The sequence below is a fragment of the Cryptotermes secundus genome, unplaced genomic scaffold (genome assembly GCF_002891405.2).
Source record: "Cryptotermes secundus unplaced genomic scaffold, Csec_1.0 scaffold644, whole genome shotgun sequence".
Classification (NCBI taxonomy): domain Eukaryota; kingdom Metazoa; phylum Arthropoda; class Insecta; order Blattodea; family Kalotermitidae; genus Cryptotermes; species Cryptotermes secundus.
In genome coordinates this window covers 719205-738599 of record NW_019742971.1, presented here as the reverse complement: position 1 = coordinate 738599, position 19395 = coordinate 719205, and the positions used below count along the sequence as shown (strand labels likewise).

At 36.6% G+C, this 19395-nt stretch overlaps 1 protein-coding gene across 1 annotated transcript in view; it reads right to left on the bottom strand.

Moving 5' to 3' along the window:
• Window positions 1-4750: 4750 nt before the first annotated feature.
• The window catches only part of LOC111873614 (synaptic vesicle membrane protein VAT-1 homolog-like), a 62956-nt gene continuing 48311 nt past the window's right edge, over window positions 4751-19395 (bottom strand). The window contains exons 5-9 of the mRNA XM_023868482.2: window positions 13505-13608; window positions 12306-12361; window positions 8336-8530; window positions 7030-7243; window positions 4751-5848 (exon numbers count right to left, since the gene is read on the bottom strand). Coding sequence (XP_023724250.1) covers window positions 5817-5848; window positions 7030-7243; window positions 8336-8530; window positions 12306-12361; window positions 13505-13608 — 601 coding nt within the window. The 3' untranslated portion in view covers window positions 4751-5816. The remainder of the gene's footprint in view (window positions 5849-7029; window positions 7244-8335; window positions 8531-12305; window positions 12362-13504; window positions 13609-19395) is intronic.

The following is a 19395-nucleotide window of genomic DNA, read 5'->3' as shown; positions in this document are numbered from 1 at the left end:
TGGCTTATGTACTGAATGCATATATACATATTTCTTAGAGATTTAATAATTATACTGTATTAACATAATCTGTAATAGACTTGAAAGGAGTCTGATGATGGTGTATACTGTACTTCTTTTGGACTTCATCCATCGTCTGGTATGTAAAAGATAAAAGACCACGATGTTTCGGAGACTGGATCTGTCTCCGTTTTCAGGTGGGTAGGGAAGGATACCCACCTGAAGATGGAGACAGATCCAGTCTCCGAAACGTCATGGTCTTTTGTCTTCTACATACCAGACAATGGATGAAGTCCAAAACAAGCCAAAAGAAGTAAAATCTGTAATCTCATCCCACATCCCTACATGTGCATGCACGTACGCACACAGAGGCCCTTTACAGATATAATTTTACATATCTGTAGTTGAATGATATTCGTGAAAGTATTCTGAAATCTTTACTGTGATTTGGTTGAAGTTTTCTCTAAATACTCTTTGATAGGCGTAAGTTGCAATGAAACATCACAATAATAAACTGAACCCATACCAGCATTATCTATATTTTGTAACACTAATATTGTATTTAAGTTTGTTGTTTTGAGATTAGTTAGTGTCTTGTGACAGTGCCCTTAGATATGTATAAGCGAGCTGGAAAGGCTGTGGTAATGGTACAGTGTGAAATAATTGTGTATGTGACTGCATTGTAGACTAAAATAAAGAATGTATTGTATATAAAATATATTCAAATGCTTTTCTCCAGTTGCATTGTGTATATCTGTGCTCAAGAGCTCAGTGTTCCAAGATATAATTGCCTTGAAGTCCATTGAAAGTCAACTGGTGTTTCAGAAGAAAATGTCACCTCCATCTTCAGGGTTGAAGAGAAGCCAAGCAAGAGACCAGTATGAAACAGGCAGCAAGCAGAACAATTTCTTGCTTGGCTCACTCTTCATCCCTGAAGATAGAGGTGATGTTCCTCTGAAATGTCAGCCGATTACATGACATTATATACCAGAAGATAGAACTCGTCACAACCACTGTCATGAGAACCTTGTATCCTGTAGCTCTACTGTTGTCTCTCCTCAAGTAGGATAATCACCAAGTCCCCAGCAGTGTTTGGATGGTGCTTGGCTGATTCATGGTGATTGAAAAAAACAATTTATTTGTTTTGTTTTGTCATTAAAGCCAGACCTTTTCATAGTGAAGGCATGAAATCCACACGACTGCTGTATGCAGATGTGGTAACTCAGAAACAGACCGGTCATATTAGTTAATTGAAGATGGGTAAGTTTATTAGCCGGTCACGGTAGCCGAGCGGTCTAACGCGTGCACTGTCTACGCTTGCTTGGAAACCGAGATCGTGGGTTCGAATCCTACTGAGGGCATGGATGTCTGTGTGCGTTTTTCTGTGTTTGTCTACAGGTAGAGGCCTTGCTACGAGCTGATCACCTGCCCAAGGAGTCCTACCATATGTGTAAGATCTAGAAGAACTGAAGTGAACGGAGTTCATGGAGGCCCACTAGGCCCACTGGGGCTGTAGTGCCAAGGGAAAAAAAAAGTTTATTATGTATGATGTAATCAGAGTAACACATAGTTTACTGACAGAATATCGTCTACAAAGATATATTAAGTATTTGTGTGTGCCAGCATTTCTGATGAAACGTGAAAGCAGCCTAACAAGGACTAACCATCTGGATCAGCAGTTAGGGGTTTTTAAGCTCCCTGTGACATAAAATCTTCACTTGAAATCTTCTGTCGATCTGCTTGGAAACCGTGAAATCTTCACGGTTTCCAAGCAAGCGAAGACAGTGCATGCCTTAGACTGCTCGGCTACCGTGACCGGCTAATAAACTTACCCATCTTCAATTAACTAATATGAATCGTTTCAGATTTGGGAATTTTGATTCGTGAAACACAAAATTCTCTGAGCTTCTTTTAACAGTGACATGATAACTTGCACACAGCATCCAGAGGGTAACTACATGACATGATTTGATTGGCTGGTCATGCAAGTAAAATACTGTACCATCTTGACCTCTCCTTGTAATATGAATGATGTCAGCTAAATTAAGAAGAAAAAAAAAACTGAAGAGTACTGTTTTGTGGGATGTAACATCACAGCCAATTGAAGTTTACTAATATTTCAGAGGAATATACTACATTCATCTTATGTTCAAAGAGTAGCCCAGACAAGGGCCGAGAAGGGTTAAACTGAAAAAGGTCTCCTGGAAATGAATAGGCTGTTCATGAAGAGGAAGAAATGTCTGAAAAACAGAAGAGGTCTATTTGGAGGAAACTTGAGGACTCAGCTGGGGGTTGAGGCTTTGATCATGTCACTGAATGATGGAGGGTGTCTGGGATCTCTGCCATAGCCTGCTTCCATCACCCAAAAAGAAGACATTATGTCAGTGCCAAATTGGTTTTGTATCTATGACCTTTGGCTCTGGATGTGTAGGGCTGATAGATATTGAGAGGGACTCAGCCTGGAGGGAGGGTTTAGCTCCAAGGTCAACAATCCCAACAAGCCTAAGCAGTGCTAGTGATATACGATGAACCTCAGGCTACTATAGCACTGAGATAGCTTTCATGCTCCCCTTATTAAAAAACTCAAGTTACTAAAACCATCTCATGCCTATCATTATTTTTGCAGCATTTAAAGATATCGACATGATACATGTGCAGTTACCACAGTAGGAAACTTAGTTGAGTACAATGAAAATGCAGTGTGATAACTATATATATTTGAAATAAATTTATATGACATCTTGTTCCTGTTCTCCTACAGTCACATTTTATACATAATCCATTTAAAGTTAGCAAATGAATTCTTCAAATTATTTCCCTTATTCTGGGCTTTTTAATGACTATGGCTTTTGTAACTTTCATTATATCTTCATTGACATTAGAAACATTTCACTGATGCCCTATTTCGGGGTTAGGAATGTGTTAACTGTATGGTTTTTGAGGTCCCTAATTCACTTATTTTCTTATAAAAATAAGGTTAGCATGTATAAACTTGCAATATACCAAACATTACAATTAAAAATAGCAGAAAGTGTATCTCATATTCATTGCCAAATTTTCATAAAGAGTTGGATGTTTTCAAATTGACTTACCCATTAACTGAGCTGTCTCCTCCTTTGTGTGACCTCTCATAATGCACTGCACAATATGCATAACTGCACTTATTCCTTGACTGTTCAAAATGAGCTGAATATTTCCAAAGAGACCAATATCTTTGAATGACCTGACCATGGAGGTTACTAGTAGAAGAGATGCCATTAAAATTTACATGAGTAGTAATAGAAGTCACAGGACCAAAGCTAGCAATCATTATCCTTACAAGGAAACTAGTTCCCTTGTATACAGTAATCCTCAAACAGTCAAAATATAATATATTAACTGTTCAAAAGCCATCCATATTCTTATTGAAACTAAAGGTTCTTATTTAATGCATCTACCTGCATTTTACATCATATAAGTTCATAACACAATTTTTTTCAAAGATCTTCAATGAAATCCTTTAATCTACAGAATGGTTTCTTTCCACTAGGTTTCTCAGACAGAATTTTATGTACATGCCTTTTTCTGTGCAACACAAATCAATCTCAATCCCACATGCAGTCAACAAGATGGTATTGAAAGTGAGAATTTAACAGTCAAATAGTTAAACTAGATGGGGTTTGGGAAGTTGGTATTGATTCTTAGATTATTTAATAATGCTGTAAGAACTGCAGAAGTTACAAGTATTTAGCATAAAATGAGTATAGAAGGATCTGGAGTTTGCAGAAGACTATTTCAAGTCACTAACATAGCAATCACCTAGAGGGGCTGAAGAAAATCGTTAAAACATCTCAGGAAAACTGGTTTTCCAACTACAACAGGAAGTAATTGGTTGTAAGACACAAGTCAGGCACATCCCTGCTTGGCTAACTAGAACATCTGTCATTTCTATGGGACAGGAAAATGTAAATCACATTCAACTCTGACTTAAACTTACCTTAACTGAATGAAGTGGTGACTTTATATGTGAGAGGGCAACCTGAAAGAAATGCTTGCTGTAGCAACACAACTAGGATAGGTATTGTTAAGTATGCTCCATTCTGACTGAAATTCCAAATTTGAATGCTGAAATAAATTCTGAACTACAGCAGTCAACAATGGCCCTTGGTAATTTGATTCAGTACTGACTTTTCTTGGTATACAATGATACAGTGTACTGGGACTCTCATTTCACACAACCATTTACATGGAGCAGGGTCCTTGAAAAACTTATCTCTACTACCCAAGAAGTTTCCCATACTTCATGGAACCCAGAGGTTCGTTATCACATACACAAAACAAAATAAGGCCACTGGGCCTTATTGACAGCCAGAAGGCTATAAAAGTGTGAACTGCATTCATAGTATGTCATGAGCTTGGTGATGAATCTTTTGGTTCTATAATGGCATTGCGATCAAAATAACTATCAACTGTTTAAAAAATATTTTAACCCATGGCATTAGTTACCTAGGTAGAAATTTCATTTTTGGTGATTTTATTCTTCTATTTCTTGTGGAAATCCACAAATAAATCTAAGTTTTCCCAAGTTTCTTGCATTAAATAATAAAAGAAAAAGATGATCCAGTATGTAAAACACACAGTTATGAACAGAAGTAATGGAAATGTTAAATTAAAAATAAAGCTAAAATGTCATAGTTTCTAGGTTAGAACTTTTTATTTTTTTTTTAGTGGAAGTAAAGAGAAAAAGACAAGAAGACAGGCAGACTTTGAATAGATCCTGGTGACATTTAATTGCCAACTTTATTGAGCCTTCTCACCTCAAACATGCAGTTTATAAGCGCACACTTCAACTGATATTCATTTATTACAGAATAAATCAGGGAAGGGAAGGTTTATATGAAACAAATTACAGATCTTTCTCTATACGTGACACAATTATTGGGAACAAAAATTGAAGCTGAAAGGGCATTAAATCAATAAGCAATAAAGCAACAACTCAGTCTTACATCAATAAGCCCTATGTCCTATATATGTAATAAGTGGAACATTAAATAGTAATTTTCATAAGCAGTATTTCATTATTAACTTTTGTATGGCATAATATGTACTGTATATAAGTTACAAAGTACTGTATATATATGGTCATAATTTTTTGGCAGTTTAAAAAACCAGGCCTGATTTGATATACTGACCCACATATCACATTCAAAGCATCAGATTATGATTCATACAGTGATTGAAATGTACCCGTGAAATACTCATGTTTACTGATTAGGCTTCTGACCCTGTTAGAGGTAGACTTGCATTCGTTTCACACATAATTGAATATAAAATAGTTAATTTACCAAAAGTTCTACTGTAAAATATCACTGGCTAAAGAGGTGTACATACACTTGTGTAAAAGAGTCAGTGAACTAGCTAAAGTACCCTTCAAAAGGGCTCTGGAAAATGAAGTAGATTTTATGAAAATCCAAGTGTTGATTGTGTATAAGAAATCACAAGTATCCTTAAGGTAAAAGTTTGATAAACCCGCGTATTTGTTCCCTTTTTTTTTTATTTTGTCAAAATGTTTTGTGCACATGAAACGTACAGTTGATGGGGGGAAGCGAAGAAATAGCAACACGCATGCGCACATTAACACACACGCGCACATATAACCACAGGTGTACGTACATACATATGTACATACAATCTTTCAATTTGTAAAGTATATTGACAAAATAATTATATTATGCTAATATCTTACACAAAAATATAACACAGCACAAATTTCAATATGTGGTCGATTTGAACATTAAGCGGTTCATGTCTTCTTTGCTCCATTGGCTTCATTAAATTCAACTTGAATTATTCTTTTCTTCTTTGGTTTCTGAAAAAAGGTAAATTACCAGCCATTATTCAAGCTCAAATAAGCGTGACATTAGAAAGCAAACTCATTTCATAAACCAATACATGCCTGTTTCTTTCCACTCACTTGAAATTAACATATCCAAAGCATAAAGATAGTGCCTTTCTGTGATTTCTGCATTAATTTGCAGAAACAAAGGACACTGACTTTTGCATTGTGCCAGATTTAAAAGCATATTCATTCATTCCCTCATATATGTCAGTAGCTGATAATTTTATAGAGAGCTGACGTGTTCAAACATGATAAGCAAAAAAGTTTTCCATAACTTGAGCAGGAATAAAGGAAATGGAAATGTAATATAGACACAGCTCGTTTTGCATTTCTGAATATCATGATCTCAAAAAAAATATTCCCATAAATATAAGTGAGCTCTCTCTCGGACTCCATTAAATTACAGATACAATGAAAGGTCAATATTAAAAATATTTATAAAATCTATAAACAGACTATACTCCAGGCCACAGCCCACTGTTTGTAAACCATTGGTACCAATTCACATTAGTTGGCACCACTGGATACAGATTTTGTCTACATTAACACATGCTGGAAACACTTCATAACTTCATACTTCACTGAGCCATAATTCTTTAAGATATTTGTGCTGTTCATTGATATATCCACTCTGATATTGAGAAGTATGATTACCCAGACTCAGACAGCTATAGGAAAGCATACTGTTGTATTATCTTCTCAATTATTTTGAAATGTGAACTACAGAAATCAAATTTAAGAAGCTGTCTCTTGCAAACCAAATGAATACAAATGTACAGCAGTAGATGGCTCATTAAGCCCACCGGGCAGTGCTGGAGCAGGAGTAAGTCTGGCACCACTTCCTATTGGTATTAACTGATGATGTAAACTCAGCACCAGGCCATGAAAAGGTTCACTGCCTATCACTTCACTGAATGAGCTGTACTATCGCTGCTTAAGAGTGTGAAATGGGAATTTATGAGGTAAACATGAGAGTGCTATATACAACATTCTTAAGGATTATTATTTCCATGGGAACTTATATTTATTATTATTTACAAATGCAATGAAACAATCAAAATGATTTCTTTTTTTTCTGGCAGTGTGAACTGCAAATATAAAGAAACTACGAAATCTTTCACACTAATTGTGTACAATATTAAACACCATACCTGCTGTGGCTTGCTCTGTGTCATTAACGGCATTCTCCTCTTCTTTCTTTTCCTCTTCCTTCTTCTCCTCATCCTTCTTCTTGTCTTCTTTATCACCTCCCTTGGCCTTACCCTTGGCTGGTGTAGCAGGTTTTGGTTTTGGCTCCATTTCGGGATCTAGTACGATCTTGCCAATATTTTTACGATCATGCATTTTCTGCATTGCCTCTGGTACCTAGTGGATTCACACCCAAGTACAGTCATTATGTTTATCCTAGTATTACAACAGATACACCAGAATCCTAGATATCATAGTGCACTTGCAAGAGGGAATAAAGCAAAAGGTCGCAAACAGTAAAACAAATAACACAAATATATGAAAAAAAGAAAAGACAGGAGGAAAGTATACCATTCATATTTTATGTTGGTGTTCTCTGTCTTTATTTCTTGTCCAGCAAGCTGAAATCTACTCAGCCATATTTCATTCAATGCCAGACATTTCTAAGTACACAAATAAATTTATTACGTATTAATATTTATCTCATTAACATCTAAAATTTTTGTTTAAAACTTCTTTTGGTTGGTATTTCAAAAGACAGACATTTCTTCCTCCCTGACTTGAACCACTGCTGTAACACTCTACATAGTAACAGCAGAACTGTGTACAAGAAATCTAAGTTACAAATAACCATACAAACAAAGTTAATACCTAACTTAGTATTTTATTAAATTTGTCATATGAACACCAATTACTAGGCATGAACCAGTCCTTGCTCCTGGAAACCACTTATGGTGACTGTAGTGTTTACACTGCACCAGAATTCCACCAAAATTCAAGTAACTACAATAATAAAAACCTATTTGTTATTCAGTTTTTCCAAAATATCAGTTGGCTTCCAATGGACTATGCAGCATTATATCGCAGAAGCCAGGGAACCCTTTGGAACCACAGTTGTGAGCCCTCAAATTTCACAGAGTTAATAACTGTTTTTCTGGTTTCTCTTATTTCTGGAAAGTATTGCTTTCAATGTTACTTGTTACAAATGCACAATATTTTGTTTAATTATCAGTTAAATAAACTAGATTTCTATGGGCTGGTTTGGAAACCTAATTATCATTCACAGCACTGTATGGGAAATAACGCTCATGTGTTCCCAACATGATTTACCTATTTCTGGAATCCTACCTGTTTGTGACTAAGGAATATCCTAATATATACTGAGAATTTAAAACACAATTAGATACCTGCATTTAACAAATTCTGTTAAAGGTCTCTCCAGCTCCGTCATGGCAACAAAGCAAGTAATTTATTTGGACAGAAACTTACATCCTCCAAAGCCCAAGTGGAATCAACAACAGGCTTAATCTTGCCATCCTTCCAAAGAGCAAACACAGACTCCATAATGCGTTTGGCGTAGGGAGCGCCATTCTGCTGGTACAGTAGGTGACGCAGATTCAGACCGGAGAGGGTCTTGTTCTCATCAAACAGCTTGATGGGAGATACCTTGTCTACCTGCCACCACTGGAACAAGTTACCACATTCTGTTATCACCAAAAGCAAGCCATGACTCGTCATCAGAAGCTTCACCCCACAACTAATGGCTGACACTATCAAATGTTATCTTTGGAAGATTCTGAAAGGATGATAAATTCTGAACTAACTCCAAAGAGCCAAGTTCTTTTCAGAAGCCCACAGCCACTCAGATACTCAAGAATTTCCCGACATTTTATGGAACCTGTTGGTTCATTACCATGTTAAGAAGAGCCCACCTCTGGTCTCTATCTGGAGCCAGATGAATCCAGTTAATACCCCCACCCAATCCAATTTATCTAAAACCCATATATGAGTAACATTCTTACATTGGTTAATCTGATTGTGTATCGTTCCCTAAGGAGATGTCCATGTCAATTTAAGAATGTTGCAAAGTGGGAACAATTTTCGATGTAAAGAAAATTGTCAGTATTTACTAAAAAGAGTGTGAGGCCCAGGACACCAATTCAATTTATTGTAATATTCCATCAATCAAGAACAGGCTACAAATGTCGCCAGTCTGATATAGAACCAGTCAAAGATATACAATACACCAAATACTCAAAGAATATACTACGCATGCTTTGAATATTAAAGTGTCAGTCATACAATTACAAATCAAAACAACTCAACATAATACACTGTGAATTGGAAAATAAATCAGTCACTAAATACTACCTAAATTTTTGTTGGAGAAATCAGTCTTAAACTTTCAATAGTTATATTTTAAAAATGTTAAAATAAGGCAAGATTTAACACCTTTTATAGTTCTATCTTGTAAATCATGACATTTTATATTCTCATGGCAGCAAGTCTTCTGGGACATAGCAACATGCAGTTTGGTGGAGAGGCACCAATTTTTTTAGAGAAGTTTAATATAAAAATGGAAGCAGCAGCTTCCTCAGAAATATTAGTACCTATCTACCAACTACACAGCATCACCTCCCACAAGATCATAATCTGAATCTTACACATTCTAAAAAGGAAATCATGTTTGGGGCCATAAGAGACCAAACAGCCAAATCTATACAGATGATATGGTAATGACAATAGAAATGCTGCAAAGAGCAAGCACAGTCAATATCACAAGAAAAGTCATATGAAAGATGTCTGAGGTCTCTGGATCAAAAACTGGGGAAGGGGAAGAGGAAGAGGGGTTCTCTTATACAGCACATCAAATTAGAAAACAGGAAACAACAAAAGTGGCTTTTTATCAGAAAGTATATAGACAATGTTTCAGTTGGAATTTTTTATCCTTTAATAATTAAGGTAAAAAGTAAAGCTATCCCTGTACCAGGCCATGAAGGCCTGTAGGGTTGTGAGACGTTGAGGGTCCCACATTATCTAGACAATCAGCTCAAGGTTGTCAGCCTTACGCACTGGCCACGCTTTACTCCCCAGGAAAATTATTTAATTAATTCCTGGTACTCATTTATGTTAGAGGCTGAGTCTATCCCACGGCCATAGTGCGGCGAAAGGATTAGGTCAATTGAAAAAAATGCAATGACCTCATCGGGACTTGAACCCGTGACCTTCTGGCTACTTTGACCTAAGAGAGGTGAAGTTAAAAGGAAGAAGGGCAAAACTGCATTATGAGGAGCCTCATAACTTGTTCTCTTTCACAACTATTATTATGGTGTTGAAAATAAGATGGATAAGCATTTATCATGCATGAGGGCAATACATGCATTTTAGTTGGAGAACCTGAAGGCAAGAGACCATTTGGAGGACCTCAGAATACATGACAGAATAATATTAATATAATTTTTAAAGAGGCAGTATGTAAAGATATGGACTGCATTCATGTGGTTGAGGAGAGGGACCAAAGGCAGGCTCTTGAAAACATAATAATGAATCCCTGGTTTCCATAAAAGGTGACAAATTTCTTCACCAGCTGAGCAAATTTCAGCTTCTCAGTAATTCTGCCATGTATAATTGTTCATCATCTAAGTATGAAAATGGTGGGCGATTGTAGAAAGATGGAAAATTTTTGGTTATAATGTCAAAAGTGCAATTAATTTTCAGTGATTATGACAGCAATAAACAGGATAATTATCTGTATACATTAATGCAGATTTATCCTGCCTCTGACTAGAATAAACAGGAACCTTATTACTGTTGTTGAAATTCTGTCACAGACTCCTCTTAAACCACCAAGAAAGCCATATTATTAATGGGGTGGAGAGGAGGGGGGGGGGATAGAGAAATACCAACTTTACTCAAAACACACCACATTACGATAACTCAATTTCACACTTATCTAATTTACACAATATGGAAGTTGTAAATGTTTCTCTTGATGAGAGACAAGAAAACGCCAATCAAATTCCTTATACATTTTGATAAATTTGTTGTGACATTTTAAACCCCGATAACCCATATTCGTATGCAAGATTTGTGATATCAATATATGTAAAAGAAATTCAGGCGGAGGCATAAACGACAATGTCCATGTGCCATCATCAGTACTTCCAGCATGATGTCAGAAGCAAGCAAGGTTCTCTGAACCTTGACTGAAGCCGTGTATTTTTAGGTCAAAGTTCTTGAACAAGTCCCAACTTTGCATGGAATAACTAATGATGTATTTTATTTATCTGTTTTTGAAAAAACTGCTTCTGTAACATTGTTGATATTTACACACATGCACAGATATATGAATGGGAGCTGGGATAGTACAGTCAGTATAGTAACTGGCTATAGGATGGATGACTGAGGGGTCAGAGTTCAGGTCCTGATAGGGTCAAGAATTTTCTCTTCACAGTACCAGGAATTAATTAAATAATTTTCCTCGGGAGTAAAGCACGGCCAGCGCATAAGGCTGACAACCTTACCACCATCTTTGAGCTGATTGTCTAGAAAATGTGGGACCCTCAATATCTCACAACACTATGGGCCTTCACAGCCTGTTACAGGGATAGCTTTACTTTTTTTACTTTTATCGTCCAGACTAGCTCTGGGGTCCACCCAGCTTCATATGCAATTGGTACTGGGGGTTCTTTCTCCGAGGGTAAAGTGCTTGGAGCTTGAAGCTGACCACTCATATCCAACTAGTGCTGAGGTCAAGAAAACATGGATATATACAGCCACTCCCCCCTATGTCTTCATGGTGTAGTGCTCAATTACTTATGCACAGAGAGGCATTTTAGTTTTACTTACCTACATACATGAATAGTAACAAAAATTTTTCTGGAGATTTCAGCTTCTGGTCAAGACAGGGACTTAATTCTTTAAAGCACAATGGATACTATATGTACCACCTGGTGTAATGTTAACAAAACTACATTTTAGCCAGAGAGTGTACTTATGTTTCGTAAGATTCTCAGAATAAACGGTTATAAATAAAACCTGTTGGTTTTTCTTAATGGAGATGGAGTGTATTTCTTGTGGTGGAAACAAATTTAACTTGTAAATACTATTTAGATGAATTTCAGGTTTCAAGGAGTCAAGAGATGTTCCTTGATTAGACATAACTAATCAAAAACTAAAGGACATGAAATCTTCCTTCTGAAGGTGCTCAAGAAATTCACGTTCACAAAAGCAACCAATGTGCCTTACTATGTATGAGTCACTTCAGTTTAGTCACTACTCACAACGCATGTTCCTAATATCTATATTAATATCTTCCTTTTTCTTAGTTTTCCCAAATTATCTCTTCATTTACAGATGCAGAGTGTGTTCTGTGAGATAAAAACTTAATTTTCAGAAATGATTCAGATGAATTTCAGATTCTGAAGGTTAACAGATGTTATAATTCATGTATACTTACTGATCTGGCAACACTGAAAAAGCTCTTTGTTTCGCCTGTCACAACATTTGATGATCCTGTAAGGAAAGCAGACAAAACAATTATTTACTGAATGGACTATAATAATAAAATTACTTCCTAAAATTGACCTTTTACTATTCTGTTGAAGAATATGAATAACTTTTACTGTTTAGCAGTATGTGAGCGTGTTTTAATGTAAATTTGACTTCATTACATGCAGTATCTGTGAAAGCTTCAAGTAATATATTCCACACAGACTGTTTATGACAGTGTCAATAATGATTTACAGAATTCCAGATGTAGGATAATGTGGATAAGTAGAACAATTCTTTTTAATTTAATAACAAATGCAATATATCCAGGAAGCTTAACCCTTTCCAAGTTGGCAATTCCAGCAGAAAGATTTTCTTTTGTTTTACATTTTCATAGTATCTTAAAAATCAAGTTCACAGAGTACTGACAATGATTAGTATAACATATCAAGAGATGGCAGGACAGAGCTTTGTTTTAGTGATAATGCCACACATCAGACATTCCTGTAGTTCTATATCTCATGGAAAATATGAAGAATTAATAAGAATCCCCAAAGGCTGCTTGTTGATGTATAGCTGTATGACGTCTTATTCCTCTATTCCTTGAAAGTTCCAAGGAACTGCATAAATACCTTTTGTTCTTAACTATATCCAACTCTTTCCTTCACTTTTAGCCTCTTCTAGTATTCTATTCAGTAACTTTCAGACCAGTCTTGGAAATTGGCTTGGAAATTTCCTACAATTTGACTTTCAAGCACATAACTACAACCTAATTGTATTAATCTTATTTTATTATATAAATAACTACTGCTTGAAATCATCATAGCAACAAGGTTTAGGCTGGGATGGTGAACCCGTAAGACCACTGCCTAGTTTGACCCTGACAGAAATACTGGCTGGTACCCATGATTATGGGCTTGTTTTTATGTTAATATCTACAGCCATTAGACAATTCAGTAATTCACCAAGACATAATTCTTTCCCATAAGACACATTTTTGCTGTTGTTCCTTAATGTAGGCCTCAAATAAAGAGAAATATAATTAGTTAAAGAAAGATGACTACAAGTGAACACAACACATATTATCTGTTGATTACAGTGAACTCTGGCAGACAAATTCTGATCAAGTTATCTTTTTTAAAAGACACGAAAGTTTTATATACATACCATACAGGATGTATTTGCCCATGGGCTTCAGCAGTGAATAGCCTCTATTACATTCCTCTCCACACAAACAATCCAGGAAAATGTCAACACCTTCTGGTGAAAGCCTGCCAAGTTCAAAATGCACACAGTGAAATTTATGGTGTTTCTCACTATCAGAGCAGTGTTGGAACAACGTTATCAATACCAGACTTTGTTCAAGGTTAAACAAATGCTGCTGTGAAAATACTAATGGGCTTTGTTTTGATTTGAGGCAAAATAGTGGTACCAAGTGGTTTCTTAAAATTTGTTTGACTTCCTTCAAAGACTGTACATGACAATACATTTACTTTAATTTTCTGTACTCAGATTCCTAGACAAAATAAAGAGATTTCAAATTAAATGCATAGGAGTTATCACAGATAAAAATTTGTCACATAAGTGAACTATTTCAACTTTCAGTTACTGTAGGATTCTGACGATGGTGTGTAACACATTGGACCAGTGATTGAGGCTAGCTCTTTCTAAGGGACCCAACTGAATAGCTGTTTTCCTTCACCTGAGGACGGAAACAGATCCAGTTTCCGAAACGTCATGTTTTTATTTGTTATCTTAAAAACTAGGACGATCGATAAAGTCCAAAATCCCAACATATCAGTGTATTTTAATTTTCATCTAGTGACATTTCACAACCATTAAAGTAGCTAACACAACTGGCTAAATGGACATCTCCAGCTTGTCAAAGTAGGTCAGTGGACTATTACATTTTTCATAAATTGTGATCCAGATTTGATGACTATACAATGTGTACATCAAAGCAATATTATAATGACACGGGGAAATGGGAGCTCAGTCATTACCTCATGGGGCCCCCTATTTATCTATTTCATATCTACATATTTTTCAAAAACAGTATGCATATGTCATCTCTTACATAATGTACCTAATCTCTCACTCTCTCTTTCCTGTTGCTCCCACATTGGAAAAAAGGGCATCCATGAAACGCTTTGTTTCACTTCAGTTTCTTAATCCTAAGACAGTCAGTAGGACTCCTTGGATGGGGGATCAGTCCACAGGAAGGCCGCTACCTACGCAAACAGAATAAACACAGACATACAACCACACCTCGAGTGGGATTCGAACCCATAATCCCAGTGTTTGAGTGAGCGAGGACAGTATCATATCTTAGATCACGCGGTCACTGTGATCGGCCATGTACCTAACAGTGTTAATTAAATATCTTTGTATTGCCAGTAATTGTGAGTTTTATAAAGTAAAACAGAACTATAGAAAGAGGATTTTCCAACTGAAAATACTGGTAACAGATGTGTGAGTTTCTGTGGCATGTTTAGTTTTGTGTAGAGCAGGATGAGGGGATGCAAGGATATTAAGGCATGTAGGGAGGCCAACATTTAAACTGTCTCAGGCCCCAAGAATGTCACTACACTGGAGTTGCACATTCAGCAGCAGCAAACTTCAAATGGAATATAAGTGCAGAACAAGGTGTACAAGAGATAAAATAAAACCGAAGGGTGCTTAAACCAAGAAGGCTAGCTGTCATCATGAAATATATTAATCTCATTCAATAATAATTTTTGCATGTTCAGTGTACTTATCATTATCACGTGCTTCCTCTTGCTCATATTTATCAAGTTGTTTTTTATTTACCCTTTCTAAAAGTTCCAGACTGCAATAATGGTGCGATGAGAATAATAGAATTATAGATAAATGAGGATTTACTCATGTATTTTACGTGTGAAGAACAAAACCAAGAACTAGGTGTGTTTATTAAAGAATTAAAAATGAACGTCACTCTACATTGATGATAATTATCAGTTTTTAATCACAAACTCCTATATACTAAATTACAAGTGCTGTTTAATAAACAATATAAGACATTCCACTTGTAAGGTCTGAAGTTACTGATGGCCATGAACTTTAGATACTGTCAATATGTTTGGAGCCAGTGAGCCTGGTTATGTTTAATAGCTGAAACAATTATGCCTACAGATATTTTCCAAATGTGTTCATGATTTTTTTGCAGCTTATTGGCCTTACGTTCCTTTATTGCAAATAAAAATGCTTAACAAAGCCAACAGCAATGAAAGTGTCACATCACATGAATCAGTTACTTTTCCTTGTATTTCTAGTAGATCCTTAGACCTGTAAACCACATAAAAAAACTTTCATTTGAAAGTTGTAAATCCAGTCTTTTACATCATGTACCATTTAATAAAACTATTAAAAAAGAATTATTCTAGTTTTGCTGTTAGTGGGAAAGTACATTTCCCACTTCATACTGAACATATTAAGCCCTTAACTCATAGCTATTTTTATTCATATAGACAACAGGAATCACAAAGCCCAGTTGGGATCCTTGTAACAGTTCCATTATTAGACCATGCCATATTATGCTAAAACCAATAAACACAACAGAATTGTAGGCATTACTCAAGGTTTGGTCTTCATATATCATCTGGCATTCTGAAGAACACGCTTCAGAGACTGAATATGTTTTAGTTGGGAGGCACCTACACTGCTGTGTCCATTAGAAAGAGGTCCAGTAATTGAGGTTAGATCTTACAAATGGACTGAACAGAATAGGTGCACCCCAGCCTTTCACATGAGAATGGAAACACATTTTGACAACATTGTGTTCATTAAAATACCATGTGATGAACAAAATCCAAAAACTCAGTAATCCTGAGTGTTATGCACCACCAACAGAACCTTTTAGAATAGTGTTACTTGGCCTTGAAAGGATTAATTATAATCAGCAAGCCAGACTTATTTCAACTGGCACAGTGACAGGCTATTAGCTACAGCACTGAACATATACATCTTATTCCAGAACATCCATGCTTAAAATTATGAGCAGGTGTGCTGAGGCAGAGCTTAGCAATTATTTTCATTAGAAGTTGATGTGTTTTTCTTATTGCTAGTGGGGTGAGACTAAGTCCCTTGTACTGCGGCCATTTCTGGCCTATTGTACCAGCCCCAGATGATAGGTGAGGGTGACTGTGGAGTAATTGGTGGAATGAAGATTGGCAGAGGAAACGTAAGTACTTGGAGAAAACCTGCCCCAGTGCCACTTTATCCACCACAAATCCCACTTGACCAGACCCGAGATCGAACCCAGGCCGCTGCAGTGGAAATCCAGCGACTAACCGCTTGAGCTATGGCACGGCCCCAAAGTTGATATTACTCCTGTAACATGGCTTGAAATTGCAAACAGATAATGAAGTTTTATAGAAAAATTCTGCATTTAAAAATTTTTATATGTCTATCAGTTACTTTTAGTGATTGAAATATGACATAGCAAAAAGAGCATTCATAAACATTATTAATTAATAATTAGCATGTCCATGCAGAAAAATCAGCAATGCCATTTCATAACCTGTTTTTGTTTTCTTTAATTACTGCTAACACTTTAGGTTTTTGGACTCGTGTCATCTTTCGGGCCCTCAGATCACAGTTCTTGTGGGATGGGTCATGTAAGGAAAATTGTAGTCCTGTACTAAAATGGCCTAACTAATCGCTTGTATTTCACACGAAGCTGTACTGTTTATAGGAGGTACTCAAGCACACAAAGTTGTAGGGCATACACTGTTTATAGGAGGTACTCAAGCACACAACTAAGTTATGTTAAAACAACTACAAATGAAAATACATCAAATTATAATCCAGTGCAAACTTTAGTTTCTTTCATCAGATCCTTCACATCAACTTCAAGAACTGCACACATGATCCTTATTTCATACAGATTGGCACAAACGTAAAATTATTTATGACATGATGAGCATTCAAAAGTATGTGTTGTATTAATTGTTCAGGTGCTTAATGCCTCTTAACTGAAATAGTGGGAAAATAATTTATGCGCCCAATCATATGTACATGTGGATTAATCCTGATAGGAAATCATAAACTGGCAGTTTTAAAACTGTTAAGGGACGTATTAAACTGAATTTGCAGTGAAGACATGTTGACTCTCTCACTCTCAACTGTTGGTACAGCAAACAAAATGTGGTAAATATTTACTTTGAGGGCCACAAAACTTAGATTTCCATCAAAGCATCAATTTTTATTTTACACATTCTCAGTGATTACAGTAGTTCCTGTTTATTAAAATGAGGGAGGCTATTGTCATTGGAAACAGGGATAGAAACAGCTCCTCAGAACCATGAAGACACTCCAGGGCAGTATAAAAGCCCAGAATAATGATCAATGCACAGAACAATGGAAATTACTAAATTAAATTTCTGTTTTTGTGAATGACAGTTTTGGCGTCTTTCTGGAAATAGCCTCTTTAAATTAAAGGGTGCTTTGGAACTAAGAAGATCGAGTCCTTACCAAACTTGGTCAGAAGGATTACGTAAATTACATAAACTTGTTACTTTATTGCATCTGTATTAGTTCAGTTACACCAACTGTTAGGCTGTTCTTCAGGTTTCTGAAGTATAAACTATCGGAGTTAAATTATCGTCAAATAATACAGTGCTCCTTGTTAATACAATGCGAGATGTTATCTGAAAGGACTATATACTTCAGACTAAACAGAAAAAAGAAGTAATACAAAACGACTTCAGTGACGTCAGGGGAAGGAAGCAGCGAGCAAGCCAACCAGAAAGTTACCAAAAAGAAACAAACACCAGCAACTGCCCCACCGGATAATTTAATCCACGCTTACCCTTCGGTTCACTGTCGTCCTTCACCCTTCAAGAGCTTCCGTTCTAAACTTTTGATCCTATTTTGGTAGTCATAAACTAGGCAGACATATTTACGAGTGTTTAAATTTTTTAAGTGCTCAAGAAAGGGGCAGTACCAGGGCCGAGATGTTTCGAGAAGAGGAGAGGATATGCCGCGCCTGTCTGCGTGTGCTCTGGGGTCTGGTTTGCTTCTCTTGTTCTGATCTTTTGCAATGCTCCGAGTGCCCACACGAAGAAATGTCCTTCTTTAAAACAAGTAGGAGCGGCAGTTCAATTTACGACATCCAGTCTTACAATTTTATCACTTTCCAAAGCAACTAGAGAGCCAAACAAAATCTGAACAATTATATACATTTTAATAATATCCGTCATCGTGTTTTGTTTTTTTTTATTTAAAGCAGTGTTTCATAGGCTGGGACCGCCTCTGTGGTCTAGTGGTCAGAGTTCCTGGCTACAGATCCAGAGGCCCCGTGTTTGATTCCCGGCGCTACCAGATTATCTAAGAAGTAGTGGGTTTGGAACGGGGTTCACTCAGCCTCATGAGGATAAATGAGGAGCTACTTCAAGGAAATAGCGGCTCCGGTCTAGAAAACTGAGATTAACGGCCGTGGGGATCCGTTGCGCTGACCACCCGACACCCTCTATCTGCTAAGTTGGCATTTAACTTCGCCGACAAGCGGCGGTCGCTTGGTCGGCGTAGGCATTTAAGAATTACGCCGTTCTGATGGGTTCAGGTGTCATGCTATATATACCAACACACTGATATGTTGGGTTTTTGGACTTTATCCATCGTCCTGGTTTTTTTAAGATAACAAATAAAAACACGACGTNGGGGGATCACAAACACACAGACATAAACAGCATGGTGATCTCATATGCTGATTTCTTTCTTGCCTGCTTTCCCTCCCAACAGCCCATGTGTCTATATGTATATTCCCCTCTCGTTGCTAAGCAACGGCGCGGGAAAAACTTTACATCAGCAATGAATTCAGACGCAACAATGAAAGAACTGTTGGACATGTAGTTTTCTATGCGGTCCTTGTCGTATCAAGGAAAGTAGGAGAATAGTTCTTCCAAGAACTTCCTGTTCAAAATAAATCTAAAAATATTATATTTAAGTATCCTGTTGCACTCCATACGATAAATGATATAAACTCCGTCTCAAGTGCAAACAATATATTTTGTGTCTTTGATCTTGCTCCCTACACT